The sequence below is a fragment of the Mauremys mutica genome, chromosome 25, assembly GCF_020497125.1.
Source record: "Mauremys mutica isolate MM-2020 ecotype Southern chromosome 25, ASM2049712v1, whole genome shotgun sequence".
NCBI lineage: Eukaryota > Metazoa > Chordata > Testudines > Geoemydidae > Mauremys > Mauremys mutica.
In genome coordinates, this window is record NC_059096.1 from 14,149,174 (window position 1) to 14,162,988 (window position 13,815).

The 13,815-nt window shown below is 57.6% G+C and overlaps 1 protein-coding gene across 2 annotated transcripts in view; it reads left to right on the forward strand.

Annotated features, from left to right (window-relative positions):
* Positions 1-557: 557 nt before the first annotated feature.
* Positions 558-13,815, forward strand: part of FMNL1 (formin like 1) — a 62,067-nt gene continuing 48,809 nt past the window's right edge. For both annotated transcript variants that reach the window (XM_044999550.1, XM_044999549.1), the window contains exon 1: positions 558-788. In XM_044999550.1, coding sequence (XP_044855485.1) covers positions 636-788 — 153 coding nt within the window. In that variant the 5' untranslated portion in view covers positions 558-635. The remainder of the gene's footprint in view (positions 789-13,815) is intronic.

The window sequence follows — 13,815 nt, forward strand, 5'->3', positions numbered from 1 at the left end:
CTCCCGCTCCTCCGAGAGCCCCTTCCAGCAGGTGCCTGGGCCCTGCCTCCCCCGGCCATGGCCCGGGCAGCGCCGGGCGCTCGGCCGCCGCCCCCCCGCTCCCCCTAGTCCCCTTGGGCCGCGGTGGGGCGGGGGGGGCAGAGACACCCGAAGTTACAAATAGCCGCGATATAAAAACACCAGCCCCGGCTGCAGCTTCGCTTCCTGCACAGCGCGCACCGCGGAACCGCAGCCGCTGCAGCTGCTGCTGCGCCCTGACTTCCTCCCCCAGCCCGGCCCGGCCCGGCCCAGCCCAGCCCAGCCCGCGCCTGCTGCAGTCGCCGAGGGACGCGCCGCGCCGAGCCGAGCCGCGCCGCGCCAGGGCTGCCCGGGCCGATGGGACGCCGCAGGTTCGCCCCTGGGAGCCGCGCGGAGATGGAGCCCCGCGGGGGAGCCGCCGCGCCCGGCGCCCGGTGCTGATTGCGGGGGGGCGCGCGGAGAGCTCCTGGGACCCCCCCTCGTGGGTGCAGGCGGGGGGCTCTGAGCTGGCCCCTCGCGCTTGGGGAGGAAAGTTTCCTCCTTTCGGACTCTTCCTCCTCTCCGATCTGGATCTGGGAGCCTGGAAGCAGCTTTCCGGGCTGGGCAGGAGCTGCAGGATGGGCAACGCGGCCGGCAGCATGGACCAGGCTCCGCCGAAGGAGACCAGGACTCAGGCACCAGCCACAGCTCTGCCCGCCAAGCAGCCCGCGCCCCCGAAGCAGCCCATGCCCAGCGCGGGGGAGCTGGAGGAACGATTCACCCATGTGCTGGTAAGTCACCGCGCCCCCAGGACCGCCCGCCCCGCTCCATTCCCAGCAGCCCCCGGTGGGTCTCTGGGGGAGCAACGTGCAGTGACAGCATCTGTTGTTTAACTGCCAGAGGATGTCTGGGGCTGCAGCGCCCCCGGGGGGGCCTGTAACCTTCCCCCTCTGGCTGGCCTGTGAGACAACTTTCAGGAATTGCCCCTTGGAGCAGGGAGGGGCTCAAGGCGGCAGGCCCCAGGGTGTCCAAGTCACCGGGGCGGTGGGGCCAGCACACGGGACTGGCCGGCCTGGCCCCCATTTCTATCCAAGCGTGACGGTCCTGTGCCCAGCGAGAAGGTCACCAAGACCTGCTCCCTCTCGGAAGCTGGTGGGTGATGCTTCTTGGCCTCTCGCCCCTGGGGAGGAAATATCTGGCCTCCCGGAGAAGTTGTGTGTGAGAGAGCAAGAGAAAACCCGTCTGATATCGAGGCGTCTCTGAGGGGACCCCACTGCACGCCCACCCAGCCACGTGCCCGCCCTGAGCTATGTCGGCACTGTAACTTTTCACTCCTGTGTTCTTGCAACATGACCGTTATCTCGGCTGCCTGGCTAGCTGGGCCTGGGCCTGCAAACGGAAGCAGATCTCTCTCTGCTTTCAAAAAAGAGAGACTGGCTGGGTCACAATGTCAGTTTAAAATGGACGGGCGTTGGCCAGGGGAACCCCCGGGCAGGAGCAGTGAGGTTGGGACACGTCACTTCCCTCGACTTTTGATTTGTAATTTGATTCAGTGCCTTGACCTTCGGGATTGTTGGGAGACAGACCTGGGGGGAAGGGGTTAAATTCTAACCCAGATATTTAGTGCTTGGCCCTCTCCTGGCACCGCCTAGAATTTAGATGTTTTGGAAACTGTCGTTTGCCAGATTGCATCATTGGTCCAGCTAATGCGCGATCCTGCCTTTGGCAGCAGCCAGTTCCTGATAGTCCAGTGAAAGCGTGTGTGGGTGTAATGCACTCAGCCCCTGTGCAGTGCACCCCAGAGGAGGTGAACCGTTCCTTCCCGACCTCTGCAGCCGTCAGTTTGTGTCCTTCAGTTGTATGGCTTGTGCGTCTTTGGTATTTGGGGTCCATCCTTGTTTTAAATCTAGGCTCGGATTTGACTCTCTGCCCTCCTGCAGCAAGGAATTCCGCAAGTTGTTTATATGCTGCTTCAATTTGTTGTTCAATTGAGTGGCTTCACCCACCCCCAATCCAGTTATGGGACAGGCACAAACAGAAGGGAACAATCCAGCTTTCACAGTCACTAGAGCTCTTTGAAATCTTCAACACCTCAGTCAAACCCTCTCTAATGCTACTGGTTTCCATGCTAAACAATATTTGATTTTGAAATTCCTTGTTTTAGAGGACCCCCCCCCCTTTCCATCCTGGTCACCAGCTTTGCTCTCCTTCTCCTAGGCCTTTCTCAGCCTCTGCTCTAGCTCAGCAGGAGCTAATGACTCCTGGGCACAGAGCTGCAGGTTGGGATCCACTCCTGGCTTAAGTGAAGAGTCCGTAATTACACTATATCGTGAATTGCATTTTCCCCCCTTTATCCCATTCGAGGAGCCTATTTGTTTGTTTTCACCTGCTGCTCCTGATTCCTTCCCTGCCTCATTTCCCTGCCTCATTCAGTCCTAACTCAGCTCTCAGGGGCTCTCCCAAGATCAGTGTCCATCAGTTTGCCACTGCACGTGGCGTTTGAGCAAGTTATAACAAGATTTGGGGTAACGTTTTCACAAGTGCATAAGGGAGGCTAAGCTCCTGAGTGCCTACGTCCCTTTTGGAAATGGGATTTCATAAGAACGGCCATACTGGGTCGGACCAAAGGTCCATCTAGCCCAGTATCCTGTCCTCTGACAGTGGCCAATGGCAGGTGCCCCAAAGGGAATGAACAGACAGGTTATCATCGAGTGATCCATCCCTTGTCACCCAATCCCAGCTTCTGGCAAACAGAGGCTAGGGACACCATCCCTGCCCATCCTGGCTAATAGCCATCGATGGATCTATCCTCCATGAATTTATCTAGCTTCCTTTTGAACCCTGGTATAGTCTTGGCCTTCACAACACCCTCTGGCAAGGAGTTCCACAGGTTGACAGAGCGTTGCGTGAAAAAATACTTTCTTGTGTTTGTTTTAAACCTGCTGCCTATTTATTTCATTTGGTGACCCCTAGTTCTTGTGTTATGAGAAGGAGTAAATAACGCTTCCTTTTTTACTTTCTCTACACCAGTCATGATTTTATAGACCTCGATCATGTGTCCCCCCCCCTCCCCCTACGTCATCTCTTTTCCAAGCTCCTCAGACTCTTGGTCTTGCCTGTACAGTTGCTGGGACTAAGGCGTGTGCTAAACATGTTAAAGCGATAGTGCTTCTACTGTGTAATCCCTGCACTGCACCTACTGCCGACACCTGGTGAGAGGTACTTTAAACAGTCCCCTAAACTGGCCCTTTCACCTCCTGTCTTTCTGCCAAGTCCTTCAGTACGTTCACGGCCACTTGGCATTTCTCTCAGTCTCCTCCATCATGGGGTTGGGTGCATGGTCTTGTGGTGAGGTCACGGGGCTGGGAATGAGGTAAACTGGGCTCTATTCCTGCATCTGCCACTGGCTTGCTGCGTGGCCCTGGGCAAGTCCTTTTCCCTTCCTGAGCCCCAGTTTCCCTATCTGTAGCATGGGGATAAGCTTCCTCCCAGCAGGGCTGTGCGACTTCATTCAGCGATTGTTGTACAGTGCTTTGAGCTCCGAGCGAAGACCAGCCCCACTAGCCCACATGACTTTGTATCATCCTCGGTGCGCTCCATATACACAGCAAATTGGATGGTCCAGTCCTGAGCTCCTGGTCACTTCCCTTGTTCTGCGGAGCAGCCGTTCAGCATGACCCTTCGTTTCCTGCCCGTTAACCAGAGCCTACGAACGGGAGCTTTCCTCTTTGCTCTGCGGGCGTTTCCCTTAATAGCCTCTTCACAGTGTCATGGATTTGGGGGCCTGGTGGGGCCATTATGATCATCTCATCTGACCCCCTGCGCAGGTCAGCCAGGGAATCTTGCCCCGGGAGCCTAGAACTCCCGCTTCAGCTACAGCCTAGGAAGGCCCCTGGCAGGGTCGTGTTTTGAGCTGCCTTTTAAAGAAGCCATGTCTGTGCACCTCCCAGCGGCTGGGGGAGGGGTTAGCCACGCAGTTCAGTGGGACCAGTAAACGTGGGCAGCTGGAGTTTACTGCTCTCTGTAAGCCTGGAAAGAGCCACTGCCTTGCTGCCCCTGGCGAGAGAAGGGGGCTCGGCTCTCAGGTCCTGCAGCTTTCGCTGTAAAAATACAAAGTTCCCGGGTGTTACAGACACACAGCAAAGATTCCACACGAGGCCCTGGTGCCACCCAGGCAGTGCCCCATGGGATGTTCTTAGGATTGAGCCCAGCACAGCTGACAAGACTCTGGTCAGTTTTCACTATCGCTGTTCGGCACTGAGCAGTCCTTAAACTGACAAGGATCATATTGGTTTCCCTCTGCTGCTGGCTAGGAAAGCTCAGGTCAAGGCTGATACATTCTTCTCAAGACTTTGCTGTCTCTTACACCAATTGCAGGACGGGGTGGCACTGAAATGCCTGCCTTGCCTGGAACACAGGCTCTAACATCAGCAGTGTCCACCTGTATCTGCTACATGTGCTCTAGATACATGGGTTCTATGCAGTTGTGTACGTGGGTGGGTGGTGGAGGAGGCGGGGGGAGGGGGGTTGGCCTGGGTTCGTTGTTCAAACTTTGCCTTCCATTGCAGGGGTGGTTGAATTTCTGTGGTTCTATGTTTCTAGGTTATATACCACTTGGGGTGAGGCAGGGGCTTCATGAGGATAGGATGATTCACATCTACAGTGTGCTCCCAGGCTGAGCATGGTCTGCTGGTTACAGCAGGTGACTGGGAGTCAGGATTTCTGGGTTCTGTTACTCCCTGGCTGGGTGTCCATGGGCAAGTCTGCCTCTGTTTCCCCATACGGAAGGTGGGGACATTGTCAGGCTGACTGAATGCAGGTGAAGCGGTTTGAGACCCTGGGCTGAAAGGCGACGAGAAGAGCAAAGTAGCATTATTAGAACAGCACGTCTTAGTCCCATCCCACCTCCAGGACCCTAAGCCTAGCTCTGCAAGAGGGAGTTCGCAGCAGGGTGCCTGCCTGCAGTAACATGGGAACTCTGCCTCTTGTGAAACATTGCTGATGTCCCAATCTCTCTTCCTCCTTCCCATGGACTCCCCCATGCCAGTTACTCTCACTGAGCATGCTCCGAGCATAGGGGTGGTTTTTGCTAGGCATGCAGGAATTGGGGCCTGGTCTAAATCTGCTTGTGAACTTTCAATGCTCTCTCTAAACACTTCTCTGTACTGGCGAGTTGGTGGGTAAAACATAACCCTCAGCATTGCAGGGGCCTGCATGCTGGTTAGATCAAAGTTTATTCACGAGAGTGCAGTGCAGTGCACTGTGGGTGCAATGCATGTGCATACCATCCCATGGCTCTCCCCCAGCTCCCGAGAGCTGTAGCTGCATCAGCAAAGCGAAAACGTTGGGGCTTGGCTGGGCTGTGCTTTGCAGGCAGCTGGGATGGCCCTGCAGCCCCAGGCAAGTTCCCATGGACTAGACTCATAGACTTTAAGGTCAGAAGGGACCATTATGATCATCTAGTCTGACCTCCTGCACAACACAGGCCACAGAATCTCACCCACCCACTCCTGTAACAAACCCCTAACCTATAGCTGAGTTATTGAAGTCCTCAAATCGTGGTTTGAAGACCTCAAACTGCAGAGAATCCTCCAGCAAGTGACCCGTGCCCCATGCTGCAGAGGAAGGCGAAAAACCTCCAGGGCCTCTGCCAATCTGCCCTGGAGGAAAATTCCTTCCCGACCCCAAATATGGTGATCAGTTAAACCCTGAGCATGTGGGCAAGACTCACCAGCCAGCACCCAGGAAAGAATTCTCCGTAGTAACTCAGATCCCACCCCACCTAACAGCCCATCACAGACCACTGGGCATATTTACCTGCTGATAATCAAAGATTAATTGCCAAAATTAGGCTATCCCATCATACCATCCCCTCCATAAACTAGAACCAGCCAGGCCTTTGGTTGGACAGAGAGAGATTTTGCGGGGTGGGTCAAGCCTGTGGCTGTTTCAGCCTAATGCATTAGCCTTTCACCCCCAGAGACTTGGACTGCAACCGGGCTGAGGTTACCAGCGGGTGAGTTTCTGAATCCTTCTCATGCCATTGGACATCACTGAGGACAAAGCTCTGCCATCCCTGTCTATCCTGGGCATCCTCTGGGGTGTTAAGTCCCTTCCTGGGGACTGCCCCTTGGCAGTCGCCCTGTGAGCTGTGCAGCAGGAGTTGTCATTTCTCAGAGTTGCAATGCTGAGGATTATGTTTTACCCATTCAGAGGGCTACAGGTCGAACGGTAGGGACCTGCCAAAAAGCAAAGCTCTGGCCCTCCAGGGCAGGGGATGAGGAACCGCCTGTCCCCACAGAACAGTCGCATCACAGACACCCAGCAAGGGACGAGGTCACAGTCACACAGTGCGGCATGAATGGAAACCTGTGCTCAGGAGACGCCAGGCCTGGCGATGCCGGGGGTCCTGCCGGGGGGAGGTGGCTGAGGGGCAGGCTGAACTGTGGTGAGGGACTGAGGACGGGGGTACCAGAGGAGAGACTGTAAGGCAGGAAGGAGGTACTTTGGCAGAGCTGGGGATGGGATAGCAGGAGGCTGCGGGTTGGGATTGACGGGCACTGGCTGAGCTGTGGGGCGGGGAGAGCCCCGGGCTGGCATTGCAGGGGGATTCCTGGCTCCAGTCAGTGCTTTTTATCCTTGATTATTAAAGCCTTGTCTACATGGGGAGTCCTGCTGGAATCGCTCTAGCAGAATAGTTGTTCCTCTAGAACTCCCCTGTGTGAACGGAATCAAGCTGGTCTAATCTGGAATAAAATCTCTTTTCTTTTGGAGAAGTGTCCACACAGAGTTACTCTGCTGCAGCGTTACCCATCAGCTTCTCCACGTGGACGTGCCCTCGGTCCAGATTTGGGAGGGATTCCCACTGGTGCAGCTTTTCCAGTGGCCGTTTGCTAGAATTCCCCAGTGCCCTGCAAGCCCAGGTGCTTTTCCACAGGCCCTGAGAGAGGCGGGGAGAGGGTCAGGAAGAGATGGAGCTGGGAATTGAGGCCAAAGCTGGAGGGAGGTGAATGTGAGCAGGGGCTGCAGGCAGGCCCATCCAAAAATAGCTGAATGAATTTTCAGCTGGGCTGGTGAGGTCACATGACCCCTCCCTCGCAACAGCTCCATTCAGAATTCGGCTGTGTGGCTTGTGCACAGGCCGGGAAGGCTGAGGGGGGAGCTTATCACTGGTCCACCTCGTCTGGCCTCCTATGCCCACCACACTGGTCCAACCAGTGGCCCAGCTGGGCTCAGGTTCTCAAGAGTCCAGGGCGAGGTTTCCAAGTGCTCAGCACCCACATCTGGGGCCAGATTCTCCACAGAGCTCCGAGCCCACTGTGCTCTGCTCTTCTGAAAAACTGGCTCTTATTCTGGTACATGAAATGGGAGCTGAGCACTCTGGAAAAGCTGGCCCTGGGGGAGCTCTCTGGGAGACTCTGGCCGCAGTCTAACTAAAAAATGAGCACGGTACAAAATCGGTGCAGCACATGTTGAACGGATTAAAAGCTGGCAACTGATAGCTCTCAAAAAGGAATCGTTAATGGGGAATCGTCATCCAGCAGGGGGTTTCCAGTGGGCACCCACAGGGATCTGTGCTTGGCCCATTGCTATTCTCTGTCTGTATGGATGATCTGGAACAAACTGTAACCATTGCTGGTAAAGTCTGCAGCTGAGACACGCTGAGGGAGTGGTAAGCAATGCTGGGGACAGGTCACTTGTACAGAGTGATCTGGACGGCCTCATGCACATGTGTCCTAATGCAGGTAGGTGGAAGGTCAGACTCCCAGGAACAAAGAACGTAAATCACACTCACAAGACAGGGCAAAAAGTCCTTCTCCCAGGGTGGCTTATTCTTTCAGGGATCAGCCTAAGCCGTGTCTCCACTAGGACAAGCTGTTCCAGGTGCAGGCCAGGTCTAAGGGAGTGAATGCCGCAGCGTGTGGCATTGGGGTGACTGTTCCTGGCTGCTGTGTCCAGGGCTGGTGTCTGCCCTACAAAAGGGATGTTGACAAATTGCCGAGAAGAGACCTGCAGCCCGGCTTTAGGGAGAGAAACCGAGGAAGCTCAGTGTATTTAGTTACGGTTAAGAGGTGACAGAATCATGGTCTACAAGTCCCTAGGTGTGGAGAAGATTTCTGATAGCAGAGGGCTCTTTACTCTAGCAGACAAAAGCATAACGAGATCCAGCGGCGGGGAGCTGAAATTAGAGAAAATCCGATTAGAAATAAGGCAGAATTTGTTAATATTGGCAGTAAATAACCATTAGAACAACTGACGGAGGATTCTGGGGCCTGGAGCCTTTACATCATTGGGTGTGTCTGTCTCACAGACCCGCTCTGGCTCAGCCAGACCTTGTGGGCTGGTGCAGAAATCCCTGGGTGAGGTTCTCTGGTCTGTGTTATGTGGGAGGCCAGACTCAGTGAGTGTGACGATCCCTTCTGGCATCACACGCAACGATTCTCTTCTCCGGCCCAGGCCGTGGCCCGTTCCTGCCATTCTCTGCAGCTGAGCAGTGTGAGCCACGCTGGGGCTGAGCTCTGCGGATCCCCCTCCTACCAAGCCCACAAGTTGTCGAACAGGTTAAAACTACCTGCTCCTCTGTACAATCCTGCTCTGGAGGGGGTTGGGGTGGAAAGAGCTCCTGCTGCTTGGCAGCCTTTCCCTGGCCATACTCCCCAGCACCGGAATCTGCCTGGCGATGTCACTGTCCCTGCCTCCTCCGGCCTCCCCGTGCCGTAGAGCCGTGCGCCGCCACGCCCTGACCTGCGGGCCGCACGCGCTCTCTGCCGGCTGCCTGGGCGGGCTCTCCATGGCCGGTGACGCAGCGACAGAGAGCGAGGGCCTGGAGCCGCTGGGGATGTGGGGGGTGAGTGGGAGGGTGTTTGAGAGGCTGGGACGCGAGGGTGGCTGAGCAACCAGATTTACTCCATGTGCAGAGGGAAGCTGCTGCTTGCTCTTAAAATAGAGCTGGGAGCAGCAGGCGGCTGCTCAGTCACAGCAATATGTTAAGCAGCCTCAAGTGCCTTAGCAACTCCTTGTGGAGCGTGAGTGACGGGTGCTTGGGTGCTTTTCTGGTCTCGTTCTGGCATCAGGAGCCCAGGAGGGCCGAGGAGACCCCATAGCTGGTGCTGCGTGTGGGAGGGGGGAATGTTCCAAGCCTGGGGACCTGCTCGCTTCCAGCCCCTGGAGTCTCACCTTGCAGGGGATGGAGACCTGATCCAAGGAGCAGAGTCAGTGGCCTTGGCTTTTGGAAGCCTACACTGGTCAGCCCGGCCTGGGCCAGGGGCTGCCTGGCTCTGCGTGACGTTACCACACAGTGGGGGCAGCTCTGATCTGAACAACTTACTGAGTTGGAGCCACCTGGCGCTGCACTGAGGAGCTGGTCCTGAGGCCGGGAGGCAGGCGGGGCGGGAGGCAGGCAGGGCTCTGCTGCCGGGTGAGGCTGGTATCAACCCTGAGCCAATAGCACTGCTGCCCTGGGGCAAGGCGACCGGCCCTGCTCCTCAGACGGGGTCAGTGGGGTTGAGGCACAGAGGCTGCTCAGCTAAGGCCTGGCTTTCCTTGCGCCCAGCCCTGTGGGGTGCTGGGGCCCCCAACCCAGCTGAGTGCCGTGAGAGCATGTGGGCCTCAGGAGTGGCTTGGCCAGTTTGGGGGGAGGCGGGGGAGGGTGGATGCACTTTATTCTTTCTTGGGGGGAAAATGTGCTGACCAAATTCCAAGTTTGGGCGGGGAATTGGAGTCTGTTTCTGCCTCCCCCATTCTCCTGGGCAGGTGGGCATATCCTGCCCCTCCCCCAGCAGGGCTACAGGGTGGGGGGGTTCTATCCCAGTAGCACTGGAGACCCCCAGTGAGATCAGGGCCCGTGGTGCTGGGCGCTGCAGACAGCCACATCCGAGGTGTGGACCCTCAGGCCCAGCGAGGGCAGGGACTTGCCCAAGGTCACCCAGCAGCTAAGTGTCCCAGTCTGGAATAGAACCTAGGTCTCCCGATGCCCAATCCAGGGCCCTACCCACTAGGCCGTGGTGCCACCGTAGCTTGCAGGGGAGGGAAGATCTGGCTCTTGTACCTGCCATGTATTCTGAGTGGTCTGGTCCAGGTAGGCTCCAGGGGTCTGTGTCTCCACCATGGCAGCCCCCAGGATGGGGAGTGCAGCAGTCGCTCCCCAGTGGCTTGTCTCCGTGGGGCCATTGCAAGTACATCTGTTGGGTGGGCCTGGGTGCAGGATCCCCGAGAGCAGGGGCCCAGCAGGGTGGGGTGAACAGGACGGGTTCCTGCCTGATCCTGGAGGGGGTCGAGAGACAACTGGAGCCTTCAGCCTACTTCAGGGAGGAGTGGGAGCCATTGCTCCAGCCATACTGCACTGATCCTGGGGGCCAGGACTCCTGAGTTCTGTTCCTCTCTGCCAGGCCTCTGTGTGACCATGGGCCGGTCACTGCCCCTCTCTGGGCCTGGCTCTCCCCTCTGTGCCATGGGGACAATCTCCCTCCATCCGGGTGGCTGTGAGGGCTGATCAGGGGCAGGGATCTGAGAGCTTCTGATGGTGCCGCTAGTAGTGAGGGGCAACATGCCGCTCCTGCCTTTCAGCCACAAGCTGGGCTGGTGCTTATTTCTGCACCAGATCTGGGTGCGGTTCATGCGTCTCTCGCTCAGTGTGAGAAGCGTCTTTCCTGCTTGTGCTCTGACTGGCTCCAGCTGAACCGCTCCTCCCCCCGAACCTGGGGAGATGGACTCTGCGGGGCTGCCCTGCCCCTCGCTTCCCAGGGCAGAGCCCCCTCCCATGGCACATGTCAACCCCTGCACTGATCATCAGGCTCACCTCAGGAGCAGCCCCTGAGTTCTGGTGGGTCCGCCCCACATGCTGGGGTGGAGTGATGCTATTCTAAAAGCTCCAGCTGGAGATGCCTGTTGGCACATGGAGCCAACCCCTCCCCCCACTCCCCAAGCAGGAGTGTCCCCTCTTGTAATGTGCTAGTTTTAAATGCCCCAAGCAATGGCGGCTCCACCAGACATAATCCTCAGCTCTCTTCCCCTGCGGGGCAATTCTTGGGGCTTCCCCTGCAGGATCTCTCCCCCAGCCCCAGTTCCCGTTGCCTCCCAGCGTGAGGCTCCAATCCCCGGATCTCCTGGGTGATATTCCCTGGACCCATTTGGCAGCAGTGACCCTGGCTCCATGCACTCGTCACTCAGCCTAAACTGTCCCTTTTAACTTCCTCCCCCATCACTTCTACCTGCACCGTCCCCGGCCCCCGACCGATCCCCCTGCCTCCGTGGTGGAATTCGCAGTCACTCAGCTCTGAGCAGTGGGTGCTGTTCAGAGCTGTCCCATGGCACATCCTCCCAATGCTCCCGCCAAGCCATCCTGCCCCACGCTGGGGTGTTAAGCAGCTGCCATGCTCGGCCCTCAGCAGTGGCTGCATTTCAGTGCTAGGGGCTGTGCTCAGTTTGCAGGGAAAGGCATTGTACAAATGGAAGTGCTTCGACAGCCGTTCCCCCCCAGAGGCACTGTTCACTTCTGGCCCCAGAAAGAAGCCGTTGTGCCCTGGGTGGGGCATCAGGTCCGGGAGGGTTAATATGGCACAGATGGCAGATGCCAGCAGTGATCAGCCTAGATGGATGAATAACCCCCAGTGATTAGCCAGTTAGGCCTGTCTCCTTGCTGGTCCCTGCCGTGCTGGGCGCAGAGTCTCCAGAGTGGGGCTGGTTCGTTTGGTTGCGGGTCAATGTACTGAATCCGTCAGTTTTTCAGGCAGGCCCAACCTTCAGCTCCCACTTCCCCAGCCCCGGGGGGAGGGAATGAAGGCAGCCAGCCACACAGGACACGCCTAGTGCTCAGCCGAGTCTGTCCAGGTGCCACGGGTCCAGCTCTGCTTCCTTCCCCTCTCGGCAGCTAGAACCATAATCTCCACCCGGGGCCAAGCAGGCCCAGGCCAGGGGCGCCTGCATTTCAAGGCCATAACCCTTTACTGCCCTTGGCCTTCTGCCCCCGGTGCCTGGCACAGCACCTGTGGGGCTGATACGCAGCACTTGGGTTTCTGCCTCTGAAGCCTGGACTCCAATCCCTGAAATAAGTGGGGGTCTTTCATCAGTGCCCAGTGCAGAGATGGCTGCAGGCCAACAGCCTGGCGCGACTGGCCGCAGCTTCCCGAGAAGGTGGCTCTGGGCTCTGAGAAGCTCAGGACTGCAGTAGCAGGCAGAAGCCGGCGTAGTGCCGGCCGGCATTAGCCGTGTCTCGGTGCCGCGGGCACCGGGCTGGCTGGGCGGGTTTATGGAACCCAGTCACCAGCCTCTGTCAGCTAAACACTTTGGCTCTGATAGTTAGCCAGGTGCATGTCCCTGTCTCTGGGTGCCCCTGGGGGGTGCCCTGGGCATGTCCCTGTCTCTGGGTGCCCCTGGGGAGTGCCCCTCCTCGCTGGGCAGCCCCCATGTGGGTAACAAGTGCCTCAGCCCAGCCCTGGTTGGGAGTGGGGGCGAGTCCTTTCTTCCCCTCCAATAATCCGCCTGGCACCATGGCAGCAGCACGGTCCCTGCCAGGTGCCTCCTTGGCCCCTCGGGGGGGAGCGGAGAGCCCCCCTCTCCCCCCGATTGGTGAGCCAGAGGCTCAACTTCATCCCTCCTGTCTGCGAGGGGCCTGGAGCCCAGGCTGAACAATCCGCTCCCGAACCTTGGGCCATCAATAATGCAGGCAGCGGCTGCGCTGCCTGGTGTCCGGCTCGGCCATGGCAGCAGCAGGTGGAGGGTGGGTGCAGCGCTGGCTGCATCATGCAGTACAGGCGCCTCTGGGGAAGGAGGCCCCTGGAGCGGGGCTGTGCAGTCTCTATGCACAGGGCCCATACGGCTGGATACTGACCAGCCCCAGTGGCACAGGCAGAGTCAGGAGGGTGGAGGAGCTAATGGGCATGTTACCAGGCCCAGTTTGTAAACAACCCAGGGGAGCGTCTGTGTGTGTGGGGTGGGGGAGGAGGGGCACAGGAGCAGGTGCCGAATCGTGTGGGGCTTGTTGAGCCGGCCCAGCGGGGGGGCATGGGCCGGGGCGAGGGAGGCCCCTTTGCGTAGCTTGGTGGCGTGCTGGCGGCTGGAGCCCAATGGGACCCTCAGACTCCAGTGTCTCCAAAGGGCAGCACGGGGGGCTGAGGGTGGGAACCCATTAGTCCCATAAGCATCCCCAGAGTGGGGGGATCTGGAGACTCCCCCATGAGGAGTCTACACTGGGGCCGCTCCTGTCGGTGGCCTCTCCATCAGCATGAGATGGACTCTGGACACAGTCCCCTCCACTCCCACGACTCCCGCCCACGACCAGCCCCTGGCACCCTAGGTGCTCCTGCATTCTACCCCCTGCCCCCATCCCAAGGCATAAGAACATAAGAAAGGCCGTACCGGGTCAGACCAAAGGTCCATCTAGCCCAGTATCTGTCTACCGACAGTGGCCAATGCCAGGTGCCCCAGAGGGAGTGAACCTAACAGGCAATGATCAAGTGATCTCTCTCCTGCCATCCATCTCCATCCTCTGACGAACAGAAGCTAGGGACACCATTCTTACCCATTCTGGCTAATAGCCATTAATGGACTTAACCACCATGAATTTATCCAGTCCCCTTTTAAACATTGTTATAGTCCTAGCCTTCACAACCTCCTCAGGTAAGGAGTTCCACAAGTTGACTGTGCGCTGTGTGAAGAAGAACTTCCTTTTATTTGTTTTAAACCTGCTGCCTATTAATTTCATTTGGTGACCCCTAGTTCTTGTATTATGGGAATAAGTAAATAACTTTTCCTTATCCACTTTCTCCACATCACTCATGATTTTATATACCTCTATCATGTCCCCCCTTAGTCTTCTCT